General features: G+C 47.9%; 5 protein-coding genes across 5 annotated transcripts; 3 read left to right on the top strand and 2 right to left on the bottom strand.

Annotated features, from left to right (window-relative positions):
• Nucleotides 1-1,358: 1,358 nt before the first annotated feature.
• Nucleotides 1,359-3,249, top strand: BP5553_07072 (Beta-xylanase; the record flags this gene model as incomplete). The annotated part of the gene is made up of 10 exons (XM_032015695.1): nucleotides 1,359-1,446; nucleotides 1,502-1,565; nucleotides 1,800-1,804; nucleotides 1,857-2,159; nucleotides 2,215-2,255; nucleotides 2,303-2,351; nucleotides 2,403-2,524; nucleotides 2,574-2,719; nucleotides 2,776-3,070; nucleotides 3,160-3,249. The coding sequence occupies 10 exons, from the start codon at nucleotides 1,359-1,361 to the stop codon at nucleotides 3,247-3,249; spliced, it is 1,203 nt and encodes a 400-aa protein (XP_031867964.1).
• A 715-nt stretch (nucleotides 3,250-3,964) lies between these two features.
• On the bottom strand, nucleotides 3,965-5,395 carry BP5553_07071 (uncharacterized protein; the record flags this gene model as incomplete). Its single annotated transcript, XM_032015694.1, has 2 exons — nucleotides 3,965-4,154; nucleotides 4,215-5,395. 2 exons carry the CDS (start codon nucleotides 5,393-5,395, stop codon nucleotides 3,965-3,967), a joined length of 1,371 nt encoding a protein of 456 aa, XP_031867963.1.
• A 633-nt stretch (nucleotides 5,396-6,028) lies between these two features.
• Nucleotides 6,029-8,237, top strand: BP5553_07070 (Ribokinase-like protein; the record flags this gene model as incomplete). The annotated part of the gene is made up of 12 exons (XM_032015693.1): nucleotides 6,029-6,081; nucleotides 6,174-6,355; nucleotides 6,428-6,510; nucleotides 6,557-7,146; nucleotides 7,199-7,349; nucleotides 7,400-7,465; nucleotides 7,522-7,630; nucleotides 7,680-7,698; nucleotides 7,747-7,943; nucleotides 7,994-8,073; nucleotides 8,127-8,162; nucleotides 8,223-8,237. The coding sequence occupies 12 exons, from the start codon at nucleotides 6,029-6,031 to the stop codon at nucleotides 8,235-8,237; spliced, it is 1,581 nt and encodes a 526-aa protein (XP_031867962.1).
• A 517-nt stretch (nucleotides 8,238-8,754) lies between these two features.
• Nucleotides 8,755-11,232, top strand: BP5553_07069 (uncharacterized protein; the record flags this gene model as incomplete). The annotated part of the gene is made up of 7 exons (XM_032015692.1): nucleotides 8,755-8,861; nucleotides 9,047-9,213; nucleotides 9,270-10,238; nucleotides 10,288-10,395; nucleotides 10,826-10,954; nucleotides 11,005-11,166; nucleotides 11,222-11,232. 7 exons carry the CDS (start codon nucleotides 8,755-8,757, stop codon nucleotides 11,230-11,232), a joined length of 1,653 nt encoding a protein of 550 aa, XP_031867961.1.
• Nucleotides 11,233-13,029: 1,797 nt separating this feature from the next.
• On the bottom strand, nucleotides 13,030-13,527 carry BP5553_07068 (Uncharacterized protein; the record flags this gene model as incomplete). The annotated part of the gene is made up of 1 exon (XM_032015691.1): nucleotides 13,030-13,527. One exon carries the CDS (start codon nucleotides 13,525-13,527, stop codon nucleotides 13,030-13,032), a length of 498 nt encoding a protein of 165 aa, XP_031867960.1.
• Between the last annotated feature and the right edge of the window lie 523 nt (nucleotides 13,528-14,050).

Here is a 14,050-nt window from a genome sequence, read left to right as displayed (position 1 = left end):
ATAATAATAGCTCACGACAAAATGCTATGAAGATATGAGAAAACCAACGGTCAAAAGGAAGCGTGTGTGTGTGCAGGTGTTATTTTAGTGGCTCGTTTTGGGGGCAGGTGAGCAAAAAGTCTAGAATACTTGATCAGCTTTCTGCACTCTTGCTCCAAGCACCATCATCTATATTAGGATGACGAGTCTCCTACCCCAGGCATCAATAGTTTCCTCAATGGTAACGTTCACGATAGATCCAATCGTCGATACCCTAGTTCCCCGCAATCGAACCGTTTTCTCTACGGCTCTTATACGTCCGTCTCCGTCTCCTCGGCAGCCGGCCACTCCCTAGTAACAAGAACATAACTGCCTAGGTAGATAGCTTTAATAAGGAGCGTGGAAGTACCATTTCTCCGCTTGTCCACCCCGGGTTTGTATGCTGGGTGCGGAGAAGTTGAGCCACAGCCAGGTTATGGGACCCTCTCATCCATGCGCCAAAACGATGCTAAAACATCAGGCTCAATAGCATTCCGCGGCCTCCATCTATTCGTCCAATCTCCTATTGCCTTAGCCCAATATCAAGACATGTGGTTCTATAGTAAAAGAGAAGTCAAATTAAGAGTTGCCACCCCACGCATTGGGTGCCTCCCATTTATCACGGGTCCATGCAGACAGATCGATCTGGAGGCGTTCTAGCCAGGACACACTGACATTTCCTTGGATCGCTCCCCATGACCAATTCCCCACAACGCTCGCACCCCTTCCCTCATTACACCAGTCGTATGTTTTCCGGCATTTAGGCAATTACAATGCCAACTGAAATTATATAGTGGCACGTGGTAATATCTAGGTCCACCGCATCGCATCGGCAGCTTTCGCAAGCCTCGTAACGGTATTCGGATCTTTCTGCAAATGCGGAACGGAATTTCCTTGCGCGGTGCATCCGATGTTTTTCTTCTATTCCTAGTAAGAAGGTGCTATCGCCTGCTCCGGGGAAGGGGCAAGTACCCCCGTATCTTGCTATTATGAGCATTTAGCCTGGATCTATAGTCGGGTCCTCGGAATGGTGAGCCTTTCATTTCACCAATTACCTGCAATAACGCCCAGTTTGTTTGGTACATAGGTACTCCGGAAGGGGATTTGAGCTTAGTGTTTTATATGCCTTCGGATAGTGCCGAATGGGGCTCCCCTTCCATTCCGAGAATCCTTGGGCGTGCAAAGTACCTACGTAGTATATATTTAATAATGCCTGTTTCTTCTACATATAACCTTTGCTTGCCCACCCAGAATTCACTTTAAGGAGTTTGTTGTCTTGTCCATTCCTTCCGTCATTGCACTGTACATATCTTTGCCTTCTCCCTCAAGAAACCGAAATAATGATTACTGTTCGAAACGTTGTTGCCCTGGCTGCGGTCTTGGCCAATATTGATGCCGCACAGGCTCAGAATGGCGCCTATGGCCAATGTAAGTTTTGTCACAGTTTGTGAAGAGTTAGAAAAGGTGGCTGATTATTTTCAAGGTGGTGGTATGAACTGGGGTGGCTCTACGGCTTGCGTCTCTGGATATACTTGCACATATTCAAAGTATGTATTATCCATTCATTATACCATATTAATAGGAATCACCACCTACAATGTTCCTATCTCGGGCTGGTAATTAATAAGTTTTTGAGAGAAGTGACAAAACGTCCGCTCATCCCAGAGATATAAATTAGAGCCTCTGAATCTTACCTGCCAAGTGGTAAGGATGGGACATTGAAAGGCATTGCATCTCAATTATATGACGATTTTTGGAATTATCTGCTAACCTTTTTCTAGTGACTGTAAGTTTCAATTACCGGAAATAGTAGTTTTGATACTAATGCAGCACTCAAGGGTATTCTCAGTGCCTTCCTGGTAGCGGCAATGGAGGCGGCGGTGTCACCACCACTGCCGTGCCAACGACAATGACGACGGTCACCAACCCAGGCACTACTAGCACTCCCCCAACTGGGGGTGCTGGTTCCAGTACCGGCGGCGCCAACAGCATCAACGAGAAATTCAGGGCTAGGGGCAAGAAATACTTCGGTGTTGCAACGGACCAGAACAGACTTACTGCTGGAAGCAACGCTGCTATTATCCAAGCCGATTTCGGACAGGTGACACCGGAGAACAGCATGAAGTGGGATGCTATTGAAGGTATGTCATTGTATCCCTCTCGGTGGATAGCGAAAATACTAACTTTGTGCTTCAGCTTCGCAGAACAGCTTCAACTTCGCTCAGGCAGATTACTTGGTTCGTAACTTGACATATATTGGGGCGACTTATGCTTATAGCCATAGGTTAATTGGGCAACAACCAACAACAAACTCATCAGAGGACACACATTATGTACGTTCGAACCTCAATAAGCTCCAAGTGACTAAACTAACAATTAATCAGGCTGGTTCTCTCAACTACCTAGCTGGGTAGCAAATATCAACAACGCCGCCACCCTAACCGCGGTCCTCGAAAACCACATTGCAACCACGATGGGTCGGTATAAAGGCAAGATCTATGCATGGGTAAGGCACAATCCCACCCTAAATTCTCCCTACATGGCTAACCTTTCAGGATGTCGTGAATGAGATATTCAACGAGGATGGCTCTCTCCGTTCAGATGTCTGGTCCAACGTCCTCGGCGAGAACTTCGTTTCCATCGCGTTCAAGGCCGCTAGAGCAGCTGATCCTAACGCCAAGCTATACATCAACGATTACAAGTACGTATACACATCCATTCAGCTCGGTCCCAGAACTAATATCCTCTTCTACTTAGTCTCGACTCTGGCTCATACGCTAAGGTCACTACCGGAATGCGCGACCATGTCAAAAAGTGGATCGGCCAAGGAATCCCCATCGATGGTATCGGATCCCAAGGCCATCTCCAATCCGGCCAGGGTTCCGCTGCAGCTGGTGCCATCTCCTCGCTTGTTGCCTCCGGGGTCGCTGAAGTTGCAATCACAGAACTTGATATCGTCGGTGCTGCATCTAACGATTATGTTGCCGTTACCAACGCCTGCTTGAACGAGCCTAAGTGCGTGGGTATTACAGTGTGGGGTGTTCGGGATCCTGTAAGCTATATCTTTTCTCAGTTGGTTGTGTTCTTGCGTATTTGGACTCGGCGTGGAAATCTGATGCTAATGTGCTTTGCCCGAAATAGGATTCCTGGAGAGCGTCAAATAACCCATTGCTGTTCGATTCAAGCTACAATCCTAAGGCGGCGTATAATGCGATTTTGGCAGCTTTGTAAATGTGATGGAAGGGAAGAACGCAAGATAGGACAGGACCAGAGCGAACAAGGAAAATTTGGGGAGGGATTTAGAATTCATGTATATACTTTGAGATGGATTGGAATAAAGAAATATCTTGCAATAATAGTCTCAATGTCTCAATGCATTCTGGTGATTTGATCTTTCAGCCTCCTTTAGAATATCTCGAGATAACAGCCTCAATGTCTCAATCTATTCTAATCCTCCAGTCCCCTCTAATGTCTCAATACATTCCGATCTGTTAGTCTCCCTTTAAAATATCTAGCGATACAGGTCTAAATGTCTCAATCCATTCTAATGTTTCAATCCCTTTGAAATATCTAGCAATATCTAATGTCTCAATCCATTCTAATGTTTCAGTCCATTTGAAATATCTGGCGATATCTAATGTCTCAATACATTCTAGTAATTTAGCCTTTTAACCTCTCTTTGATCGGCTAGTAGAGATTGAATTTGTTCATTATAAGTGAAGTCTGCAAGACGATTCAAGTTCTCATACGTCAATAGACTAATTTGTAAGCTATACGACCAAGGCCCTCACTTAGGCGATTCACTTTCAAGTTATATACAAGTTCCCTGATGAACGTTTCTCTTATTAAACTTATATCTGGAGGTATTGACCAGCAGCAGGCTAATGCTTTCAAGCACCCCTATAATTTACACAGAAGCCCTGTACCAACATCCCACGTCAGACCATCACCTCCCCAATCCCCGCCGCTTCATATACAGTCTCAAAAGCATCCAGCCGGGAGCAAAATGTTCACGAGGGTCAGGAATTGCAGGATACCAGTCTGGACGGATAATTTCGAGCTGGTTTGGCAAAATAGTATCAAATTCCTGTGGAAAAGCCCGGTTGTAGAGCACGAGAATAGGAATCGCAAGGTACCTATATAACGATTAGTATACATATAAAATACACTGCAGTGGAATATCCAAGGGGCCATACTTGAGTTGCGTGAAATGTTTCATCGATCCAATTGATTGTCGAACATTCCAAGGATCATTCCCATTTCCTATATCAAACGGGTAAATGATTTGGAAACGGAGGGTGAGGTGCTTCAGGGTGTCAGAGGCGAGACTCAGGGCAGAATTAATCTTTCCACCATCGCAATGTTCCCCTAGCGATCTGTCATAAACAAGGTCACATTCCAGTGTTTCAAGCTTTGGGGTTGCCTCCAGTAGTTGTGCTAAATGATCTTCGCTAAGTTCACTGTATCGAAGTGAGAGGGCGGTAAGGTTTTCTGTGTAGGGTATTCCGCTGCGCCAGTCCCAAACAACTACATCTGGGACAAAGCAACTAACAGATAGTGTTTGGAGACCTGGAACGCGAAACAGCCGCGACATTTGCAGATCAATGTCGTATTGATTATCTAGCATCTGTTCGAAATAGTCGCGTTGAAGTTGTGGGGATCTAGCATTGTCGGTGTCGAGTGAAACAACGATGTTTTTAATAGGTTGAAGTCTGTAAAGTTTCGCCGGATCGCCGATAGCTTGAAAGATTTTGCTTCGATAGATACAACTTCCACGAATTCGTATATCGATCAATGTAAGCCGGGGGAGAAAAGCGACAAGGAGTCCGATTGCCACGTCCAATGCCCCTTCTTTGAGCGCGTGCACCCAAGGCAAATACGGGATATCCTCCATTTCCTGTATCCTATCCACACACATGGTGAATTCTCCTAAACTGAGGCCCCCCTCACGTGTCTCATATTTATTCCAGAACAACCCAGCTGAAGTGTCCACTGCCAAGATCGTTGCACGCTTGACATGATGAGCGAGATCCGGGCGGTTCAGGATGGTCCGAAGAAGGAGGTAGGGAGGAGGTCCGAAATGACCTAAAACTCTATTTCTCTTCTTTCTCCTCGATTTAGTGAATGCTAAGATATCCTTGCCGGATAGATCGGGGATAGGAGGCAATTCTTGACGGGGAGGAGGGACCCAGGAGAATTCTGAGTATAGGAAAGGTTCGGCGAGCCGGCGCAGTAGTCTCGACACAAGGCTGAAAGCTGCATGTTCTTTTTGTGAACTATAGTTAAGAATCAGACACCACACCTCATTTGGAACGCGATCTGCTATAACTTCTAACGACGAAGCTAGAGCTTGCGGTGTGTGTGACTCTGCTGACATAGCGATAGTTTGTGAATAAGCCTGTCTTGAAAGAGTAAGATCGGATTCCGATTCTAAGACAAGGTGAAGAGGCCGGGAGATAGAGAGGTGAGGAAGCGGAGCGCCGAAGAGACGAAGTTGTAAAGAGATGAAGATGTGAAGTTGGAAAGGTCTTGACGAGAAGTGGTCAAGACGAGAAGCGGTCAAGACGAGACGCGGTCAAGACAAGGGGTAGTAAAGGGATAGAGATAAAAATGGCAAAGTAATAAAACGTAGAGCTTTGTTTATATTTGTGCACTGTTGTACCTGTGTGGAGTACCTGTTCATCTGCCTGGCTTTAAGAATCACTTACTGAAAACGAACAACTCCAAGTACAATATTCCCTAGAGTTTCTATTGAGAGATGTTCTCGTTATATACCTACCCGAGGCAGATACTAAACTTAAGATACTAGTTCAACATTGCATCTGAAATTGGGATATTTGTTGACAGTTGCCAGTCACGATGTCGTTGGCTGGTGGCCAAACAACCCGCTTACATAATGCCCAAGCAACCCCACTACTGGCTCGTCAGTTAATAAAGTGGTTCAGAGTCTGCTGATGTTACTCTTAAGGCATTTGACAGTAACTTTGTTCAAATCTCAATCTCAGTCGCAATGGCCAAAGGTCGGGTATTAGTGATTGCTGGCTCTGACAGCTCTGGAGGAGCGTGAGTTCCCCATGGCGGCCATCTCCAAATATTACACTGATTCTCCTTCCTTGCCGATTTTGGTGGGCTGACATCATATCGGAGATTTTCAGGGGTCTTGAGGCTGATCAAAAGGTGATCGCAGCACATGGCTGCTATGCCATGACAGCGACGACCGCATTGACTGTTCAAAATACTCTTGGAGTGACCGACATTCATTATGTGCCGCCAGCATTTGTTGGCAAGCTGATCGATATCTCCGTCAGTGATATTGGGGTGGATGTTGTTAAGATCGGTAAGGACTCTCTTTACTGATACTTTCCTTTACATCTTGCACATTATGGCTAATTTTTGGTCCTACATGAAGGCATGCTAGCCTCTGCAGAGACAATCAAGGTCGTTGCAAATGCTCTCCGGCAACACAATGTACCCGCCATAGTTGTTGATCCAGTAGGCGAAAACCTGCCTTTTATTGTAATATATCTGACTCGTTCAGGTAATGATATCAACCAGTGGATCCCACCTGCTACCAGGAGATGCGGTTCGTGAACTGCGTATGGAGATCCTCCCACAAGCAACCATACTCACGCCCAATCTTCCCGAGGCAATGGATCTTCTCTCACAGTCCGGCAAACCTGCCCAAGATCCTAAAAGCGTCGACGAGCTAGTAGAAATTGCGAAATCTGTGCAATCTCTCGGCCCGCGGTATGTCTTGGTCAAAGGGGGCCATTTGCCATTCAAGAAAGACGGCAATGTAGCAGAGACGGACGAGGAACGAGCTGTCACTATTGACATATTGTATGGAGATGGCTATGTAACCAGGATAGAAAATGTATATCAAGATACCAAGAATACCCATGGCACAGGGTGTTCGTTAGCATGTGAGCAAGAAACTCTTAACACAGCTTCCTCTCTGACATTGACAGCTGCAATTGCGTCGAACCTTGCAAGGGGCATGCAAATGGTACAGGCGGTGACCTCCGCCTGTAGATACGTTCAGGCAGGCATTAAGACTGCCAGTGACCTCGGCCATGGAAACGGCCCGATCAATCACTTCCATTCAACCTATACTTTGCCTTTCGCACCGTAAGTCATCCGAATCCCCCTGTCAGCGCCTTACTAATACACATCAATGCAGAGGACACTTTGTCGAATACCTGTTGAACAGACCAGACGTTGACGTGGCGTGGCGTGGCCATACTGAGCACGATTTTGTAGCTGGACTTGCTGATGGCACTCTGCCAGTCGAGGCGTTCAAATACTATTTAGTCCAAGACTACTTGTACTTGGTATTTGACTTATTTGCACTCGTTACCCCAATCTTTGCTGATCTCCTCAGACTCAATTCGCGAGGGCGAATGGCTTGGCCGGATACAAAGCCAAAAAGATAGAAGATATGGCGGGAGTATGCCACCAACACTGCCGGTCCCCCCACAGGTTATAGAGACTAATAGACCCTAGGCGGCAAAAGTCGTGGCGCATATACATCACGAGATGTCACTGCATGTCGAGTATTGCAGAGATTTTGGTATAACGAAGGAAGAAATGGAGACAACGGAGGAGAGCGAGGGTATGGATTTCTCCTCAATGACTTGACCGCGGCTAACTGATGTGACCAGCATGCACGGCGTACACGAGGTATGAGTTTGGAAGCTTGATTGGGTAATTAATACTGATGGTAGACAGATATGTGCTTGATATCGGGCAATCTGAGGATTGGCTTGCCCTCCAGATTGCTATGGCGCCCTGCCTAATCGGGTACGGCCAGATTGCTGCACGATTATATGCCGATCCAAAGACGAAAAGAGAAGGGAATCTGTATTGGAAATGGATCCAGAACTATGTTGCAGAAGACTACACCGAGGCGGTACGACAAGGATCTGGTAGGTCTTGCTCTCTAGCCACGTTACGGCTGAAACTAACATCACGGAAGCACTCCTTGAGAAACACGCAGTTTTGCAGTCACCAAGCCGTATCGAGGAGCTGGTAAAGATTTTCATTCATGCAACCAATGTAAGCCTCTCAGTCGGCCCTCCTGTTTTGCGGCGATACTGACTTGCTTGAAGATGGAAACAGGCTTCTGGGATATGGGGCACAGGGGTGTAAATCGGTATCAACAGGGAGAAAAATAGAGGGCCGAACTTGCTGATCTTACATTGTAGACGGTTCCATTGTAGCATTGGGGGATAAACAGCCAGAGATTGGAATCAATCTGGACTGGTTCACTAACGGGCTCGTGGTGCTTGGAAGTTGATGTTTCATATTTGATATTGATAAATGCCGCTCAAAAGCAGCTTAAAAGCATTAATGGACATGGCAACGATATAATAATTAAACTACAGTACTCCGTCGCTTCCTCGCACGGTGCGCTCAGGGGGCGACAAAGGAGAAAAATCTGCGCTTTGACGTATTTCGCCAAGACATCTGGAATTTTGTCGCTTACCCAACACTAGTACCTAATCGGTAAGGCGGCTGCCAAATAATTTTCAGGCATAGAAGTTGCGCAAAGAACTCGACTTTTTGCAAGTTCTTTCCTTCCATCAACAACCAACAACCAACACCCAACAATCACCCCAACCTCATCTACCCACGCTCTCATCTATTTGAGAAGCTATTCGAGCAGAACCCCCTCAGTGACCTTAATATCACGACCTTGCTCACCTTTACTCCCTCTTCCACCAAGAAACAAGCACGATGTCTTACGGAGGAGGATACGGCGGTTCGCGCGGTGGCGGCGGACATTCTAATGGGTACGATACATATGGCAGCCGCAATAATTACTCCAGTGGCTATTCCAGCGGGTATGAAAACCTACGGTCTAGATATTGTTGCTAAGTTTGCTTTCCGTTGTTTGGTGTCGTGGTGCGATCAGGCTCGCGCTCACCTCTTGGGCCGACTTATCGCACCGCCAACCAAGCAGCATCATTCCTTCACTTTTTATCGTTCTATTTCATCAAAACAAGCGCTAACCTTATTGAAAATACAGCGGTGGATATGGTGGCGGCGGTGGAGGCTACGGCGGTGGTGGTGGTGGTAATGTCAACGGCTACTCTGGTGGTGGATACGGAGGAGGCGGCGGCGGCGGATTTGGTGGTGGAGCAGGCGGAGATCGCATGTCTAACCTGGGAGCCGGTCTTCACAAGCAGAGCTGGGGTAAGTTACAGAATAATTCATCCATACCGGTATACAGGCTAACAGTGCGCTTTTAGATCTCAACACCATGCCAAAGTTCGAGAAGTCTTTCTACAAGGAGGACCCCCTAGTAACCGCTCGATCGGAAGAAGACGTCGTTAAGTTCAGAAAGGATCATAACATCACTGTTCACGGCACCGAGATCCCACGACCTGTCGAGACTTTCGATGAGGCTGGTTTCCCTGCCTATGTCATGAGCGAAGTTAAGGCCCAGGGTTTCCCAGCACCAACTGCCATTCAATCCCAAGGCTGGCCCATGGCACTCTCTGGACGAGATGTTGTCGGTATCGCCGAGACCGGATCCGGAAAGACATTGACCTACTGTCTCCCAGCAATCGTTCATATTAACGCACAGCCTCTCCTCGCCCCTGGAGATGGTCCTATTGTCTTGGTCTTGGCTCCAACTCGTGAGCTGGCTGTCCAGATTCAGCAAGAGATCACGAAGTTCGGGAAATCGTCTCGAATTCGCAATACTTGTGTTTACGGTGGTGTCCCCAAAGGTGGACAAATTCGAGACCTCGCCAAGGGTGTCGAGGTTTGTATCGCCACTCCAGGTCGTCTCATCGACATGCTCGAGTCTGGAAAGACTAACCTTCGCCGTGTGACCTACCTCGTACTCGACGAGGCTGATCGTATGTTGGACATGGGTTTCGAGCCTCAAATTCGCAAGATCCTTGGTCAAATTCGACCCGACAGACAGACCTGCATGTGGTCTGCTACCTGGCCTAAGGAAGTTCGCGCTCTTGCTTCCGACTACCTGAACGACTTCATCCAAGTCAACATTGGCTCCCTAGAGCTATCTGCTAACCACAGGATCACACAAGTTGTTGAGGTCGTTTCCGAGTTCGAGAAGCGTGATAAGATGACAAAGCACCTCGAGAAGATCATGGAGGATAAGGACAACAAGATCCTTATCTTCACAGGAACCAAGCGTGTCGCTGACGATATTACACGTTTCCTTAGACAAGACGGATGGCCTGCGCTTTGTAAGTTCATAGCATCCTCCCCATATACTCGCCACTAATTTTTCCATAGCCATCCACGGTGACAAGCAACAGAACGAGCGCGATTGGGTTTTGAACGAGTTCAAGACCGGCAAGAGCCCCATCATGGTTGCCACTGACGTGGCTTCCCGTGGTATTGGTATGATTGAAAACCCCCCTCCCCCCTCCACAGCAACGACCAGCCGCCTACTTAGTAGTGCTTTACTCTCAACGCTCAGGCGCTTTCTAGATTGCGCATTTTGCCCGGGTTCTTTCGTGTCTTTCGGTTCTCTATTCAAGGGTGTCTTGGATCTGGAGGGCAGCATGTTTCGTGCTACGCTCGTGATTCCAACTCACTAAGTACTTTCCCCGGTACAATATGTGAAATTGGCGTTTCTTGACTTGTTCAAGCTATCTCCAAGACCCCCAAACAAGAGGACCAGGATGTGTGGATCACCTGCCCTGGCATTACCAGCAATGGACAGTTCATGTCAGATGCCGAGAGAGTATTGGATGCATATATATAAAGCTCCTGCTGCCCTGGACCGTTGCTATACACCGTTTCTTGCTCTTGCTAACCATCAATGAAGACGTCCGGAACATTACTCATGTGTTCAACTATGATTATCCCAATAACTCCGAGGATTATATCCATCGTATCGGTCGTACTGGCCGTGCTGGTGCCAATGGTACTGCCATTACGCTCTTCACCACTGACAGTAAGTTCATTCAGCCCTCTCATCAAGTAACGTTACTAACTCTATTTCAGATCAAAAGCAGGCTCGTGATCTCGTTGCAGTTCTCACTGAAGCAAAGCAGCAGATTGATCCACGACTTGCAGAGATGGTTCGTTACGGAGGTGGCGGCGGTGGCGGCCGCTGGGGAGGCGGTGGATACCGTGGAGGCCGCGGTGGTGGCCGTGGTGGTGGTGGTAAGTTCATTCTATTTCCTTTCCCCCGTTCCATCAGCTGATGGAACTAACGAAGGTCGCTATTAGGAGGTTTCACCTCTTCTAACGCTGCGCCTCTAGGAGGTTCCCGGCGTTGGTAGAGATTCGACAGCTCTCGCGCGACTCGATCCACGATCTATCCTTCCATAGGATGTCGAACTCGAACATCGGTCCCCCGTAAACGGACAAGCTGCATTTGCGTCCCGGTCGTTTAAGGCGTTAATGGTCTCGGAAGTTGGGAGGAGGTAAACCATCGTTGACTTGCTTTACGTTTTCATCCCTCTTGTAATTGCATTTTTTTCTTCCTTTGCAAAAATTGCGCGCGTTTCATGGACATGGAAATTAGACAGGCACATTGCGCCACTGGTTCCGCTAAGGGGCGGTTGCCATCTCGACGCCCATAGAGGACTCACTCTGGTTTCTGCCTTTTGCATTTTGCAAACCTTACCAATGTAGATTCTTAGGCTGGTTCACACGGACCATGCTGCGAGGAGGGGGGCCCTTTAGTGGGTTAGCATTTTTCTTGATAGACTGCAGTGTACCTAGGCTTCCTAGTATGATAGAATAAACATTAAATCAATAACCCGCTGTATTCCATCGTGCCTGTGATTCGAGAATAAGTATTTGTGGTTGCTGGTGGTGGCAGTACTAGTTGAGCAGGTACGTTGCAGGAAGGATTCCGAAGGAACTCATCCCGTCTATCCGCTTCCTGAATTGAACAATTCGACCTGATGCATAATATATATCTCTCCAATTCTCCCCGCTGAGTTTAATCCTCCCTCATTCGTACACGATGTTCTAACAAATACTTTCGCATCTTAACATGGTATATAACGTAAATACTTTACCTCATCCACAGTACAAAGTAAGCGGAGTTGAGGAGAGGATTTCCTTATCAGACTGCTAACAAACTACCCAATCCAACCCGACATAACACAAGTTATGGAGACTGTGGTTGCGGTAGTTCTCATATCAAGGCTACCTACCTACCTGCTAAGTTACCAGGGAGTACACACGTTAATGACATCCATCCCCTTCAAGAATACCTCTCTATTACGCGAAATGAAGAACTCATCATCACAGAATAAGGCACGCAGATGAGCACACGGAGAAGCGCATTCATTATCCTGGAGAGAATTACGTAGATACACATTAATTTACAGCTGATTACGGCAGCAGCAGCCGGTGGGTGAGGAAAATCCACCCGCTCCAATCCTAGCAAGACCTAACTAATCCTTCCCACTATTTCCTCCGCATCCATTATTGTTTACGTTCTTGTCAAGTGCCTGACTTGGTTGTTGGGGAGTTTTGTTGATCGGTCGGCAGGAGAAGGTGCCGAGGGGGGTTGGGGTGTAGGAAAAGTGTAATGGCGAGGAGCGGGGTTTTCCTCCAGTATGTTTGATGTGCGTAAGTGAATGTACTGAGTATGCCGTCAATCCGAAGAGGTCATGAGGCGGTTGAGGCTGTCTTATGTACTCTCATGTTGTCTGGTTTTGTGGTATTGTGTTGTATTGTATTGGTCCGACCGAAAAGTACTCCAAGCCTGGGGAAAGAAAAGAAACACAAAAGTTCCCAAAGGCGTTCGCTGCGTACGTAGTATAAGAAGTTCATAATGTTGCCCTGTACGTACAGCAAAACAAAGAGGTGGACTGGTATCCCGAAAGATGATGGGCTTCGATCCAGGGGGATAAGTCCAGCCCCGTAAGTTATAATGTACAATGAAGAGCCACCGAAGACGTGGGCGAAGGGTCCGGGCGAGAATTTTGTGCAATCGAAAAAAGGGCGGGCTTTAGAGAAAAAGGGAATAGTCATTATTGGTATGGTGGGCATCGACCGATGGTTGAACTATGAGTATTCGTTCTTTTCCTTCAAGCCCCCGATCCGGTCCATGTCGATGGAGTGGAATCGTTGTCCGCCCTCCTTCTCGTACGCAGGCAGCTGCTCATCTTCTGGCAAAGGCTCGAGACCAACGCCCGTCTCGCCGACTCGGACGACGACTACGCGGCCACCCTTTCTCTGGCCAGACTCGTCCTGCTCATCGGGGAAGGTGATACGGATTTCAGGGACGTTGTCCGGGGACAAAGGTGGTGACCGTGGGCTGCTCATCATCGAGGACTTCTCATCGTAGATTGAGATGGTGGAGCTACGGCCGTAGGGTGTTGCGGTGATGGTGAGGCGGCGGTGCCCGTTTGACTTGGTGTCATTGTGAAGGGGAAGCGATTGACGGGCAATGGCGCGCTTCCTGCGGATCTTGCGCAGGAAGTACAGCGCTCCGACCAGCAGGAGGGAAACGAAGAGGAGGACCAGGAGGGCAATCAACAGATCGATCATGGTTGGGGACATGGTGGGGGAGGTGGAATCGTCGCGGACGGCAAGAAGGCCGCGGCTTCTCGTAACTAGAGTCGAAAAGGAGTCCATTATTTACTGGGCGTGAGAGGGTATCGTGAAGTGGAAGGCGACCGAATTGATGTAGCTCGAGGTGCGGTATTGTCGGAATAACAGGAATGAATGAATGCTATTCGATTGTCTATTGAGCAGCAACATCGGTCAGCTGTTGCACGGCGGCATTCGAGTTCGGAGTGAATTGACGATGGATAGTCGCAGGCACCGCCCATTGCAAGAGATGTGATAGCAACGGCGGGCCGATACGAAGAATGGGTTGATGGGCACTTACGCAGGGAGGGAGAGCGAGACACTGGGGGGGACGAGTCGCGAGGTTGATTGGAGTTTGAGTTGGATTTAGGGCGATTGAATGAATGAATGGACGGTGAGCAGCTAAGAGAGTGAAGCTGGTACCTGGTGGAAGGAATGTGAAAGTCCCGAAGGAGGAAAAGGAACGTGGGGAAGGAGGAGGAGGAGGGAGGAT

The sequence above is a fragment of the Venustampulla echinocandica genome (genome assembly GCF_003357145.1).
Source record: "Venustampulla echinocandica strain BP 5553 chromosome Unknown scaffold_5, whole genome shotgun sequence".
NCBI lineage: Eukaryota > Fungi > Ascomycota > Leotiomycetes > Helotiales > Pleuroascaceae > Venustampulla > Venustampulla echinocandica.
Note: the sequence above shows the minus strand (reverse complement) of the source record. Positions and strands in the feature narration are given on the sequence as shown.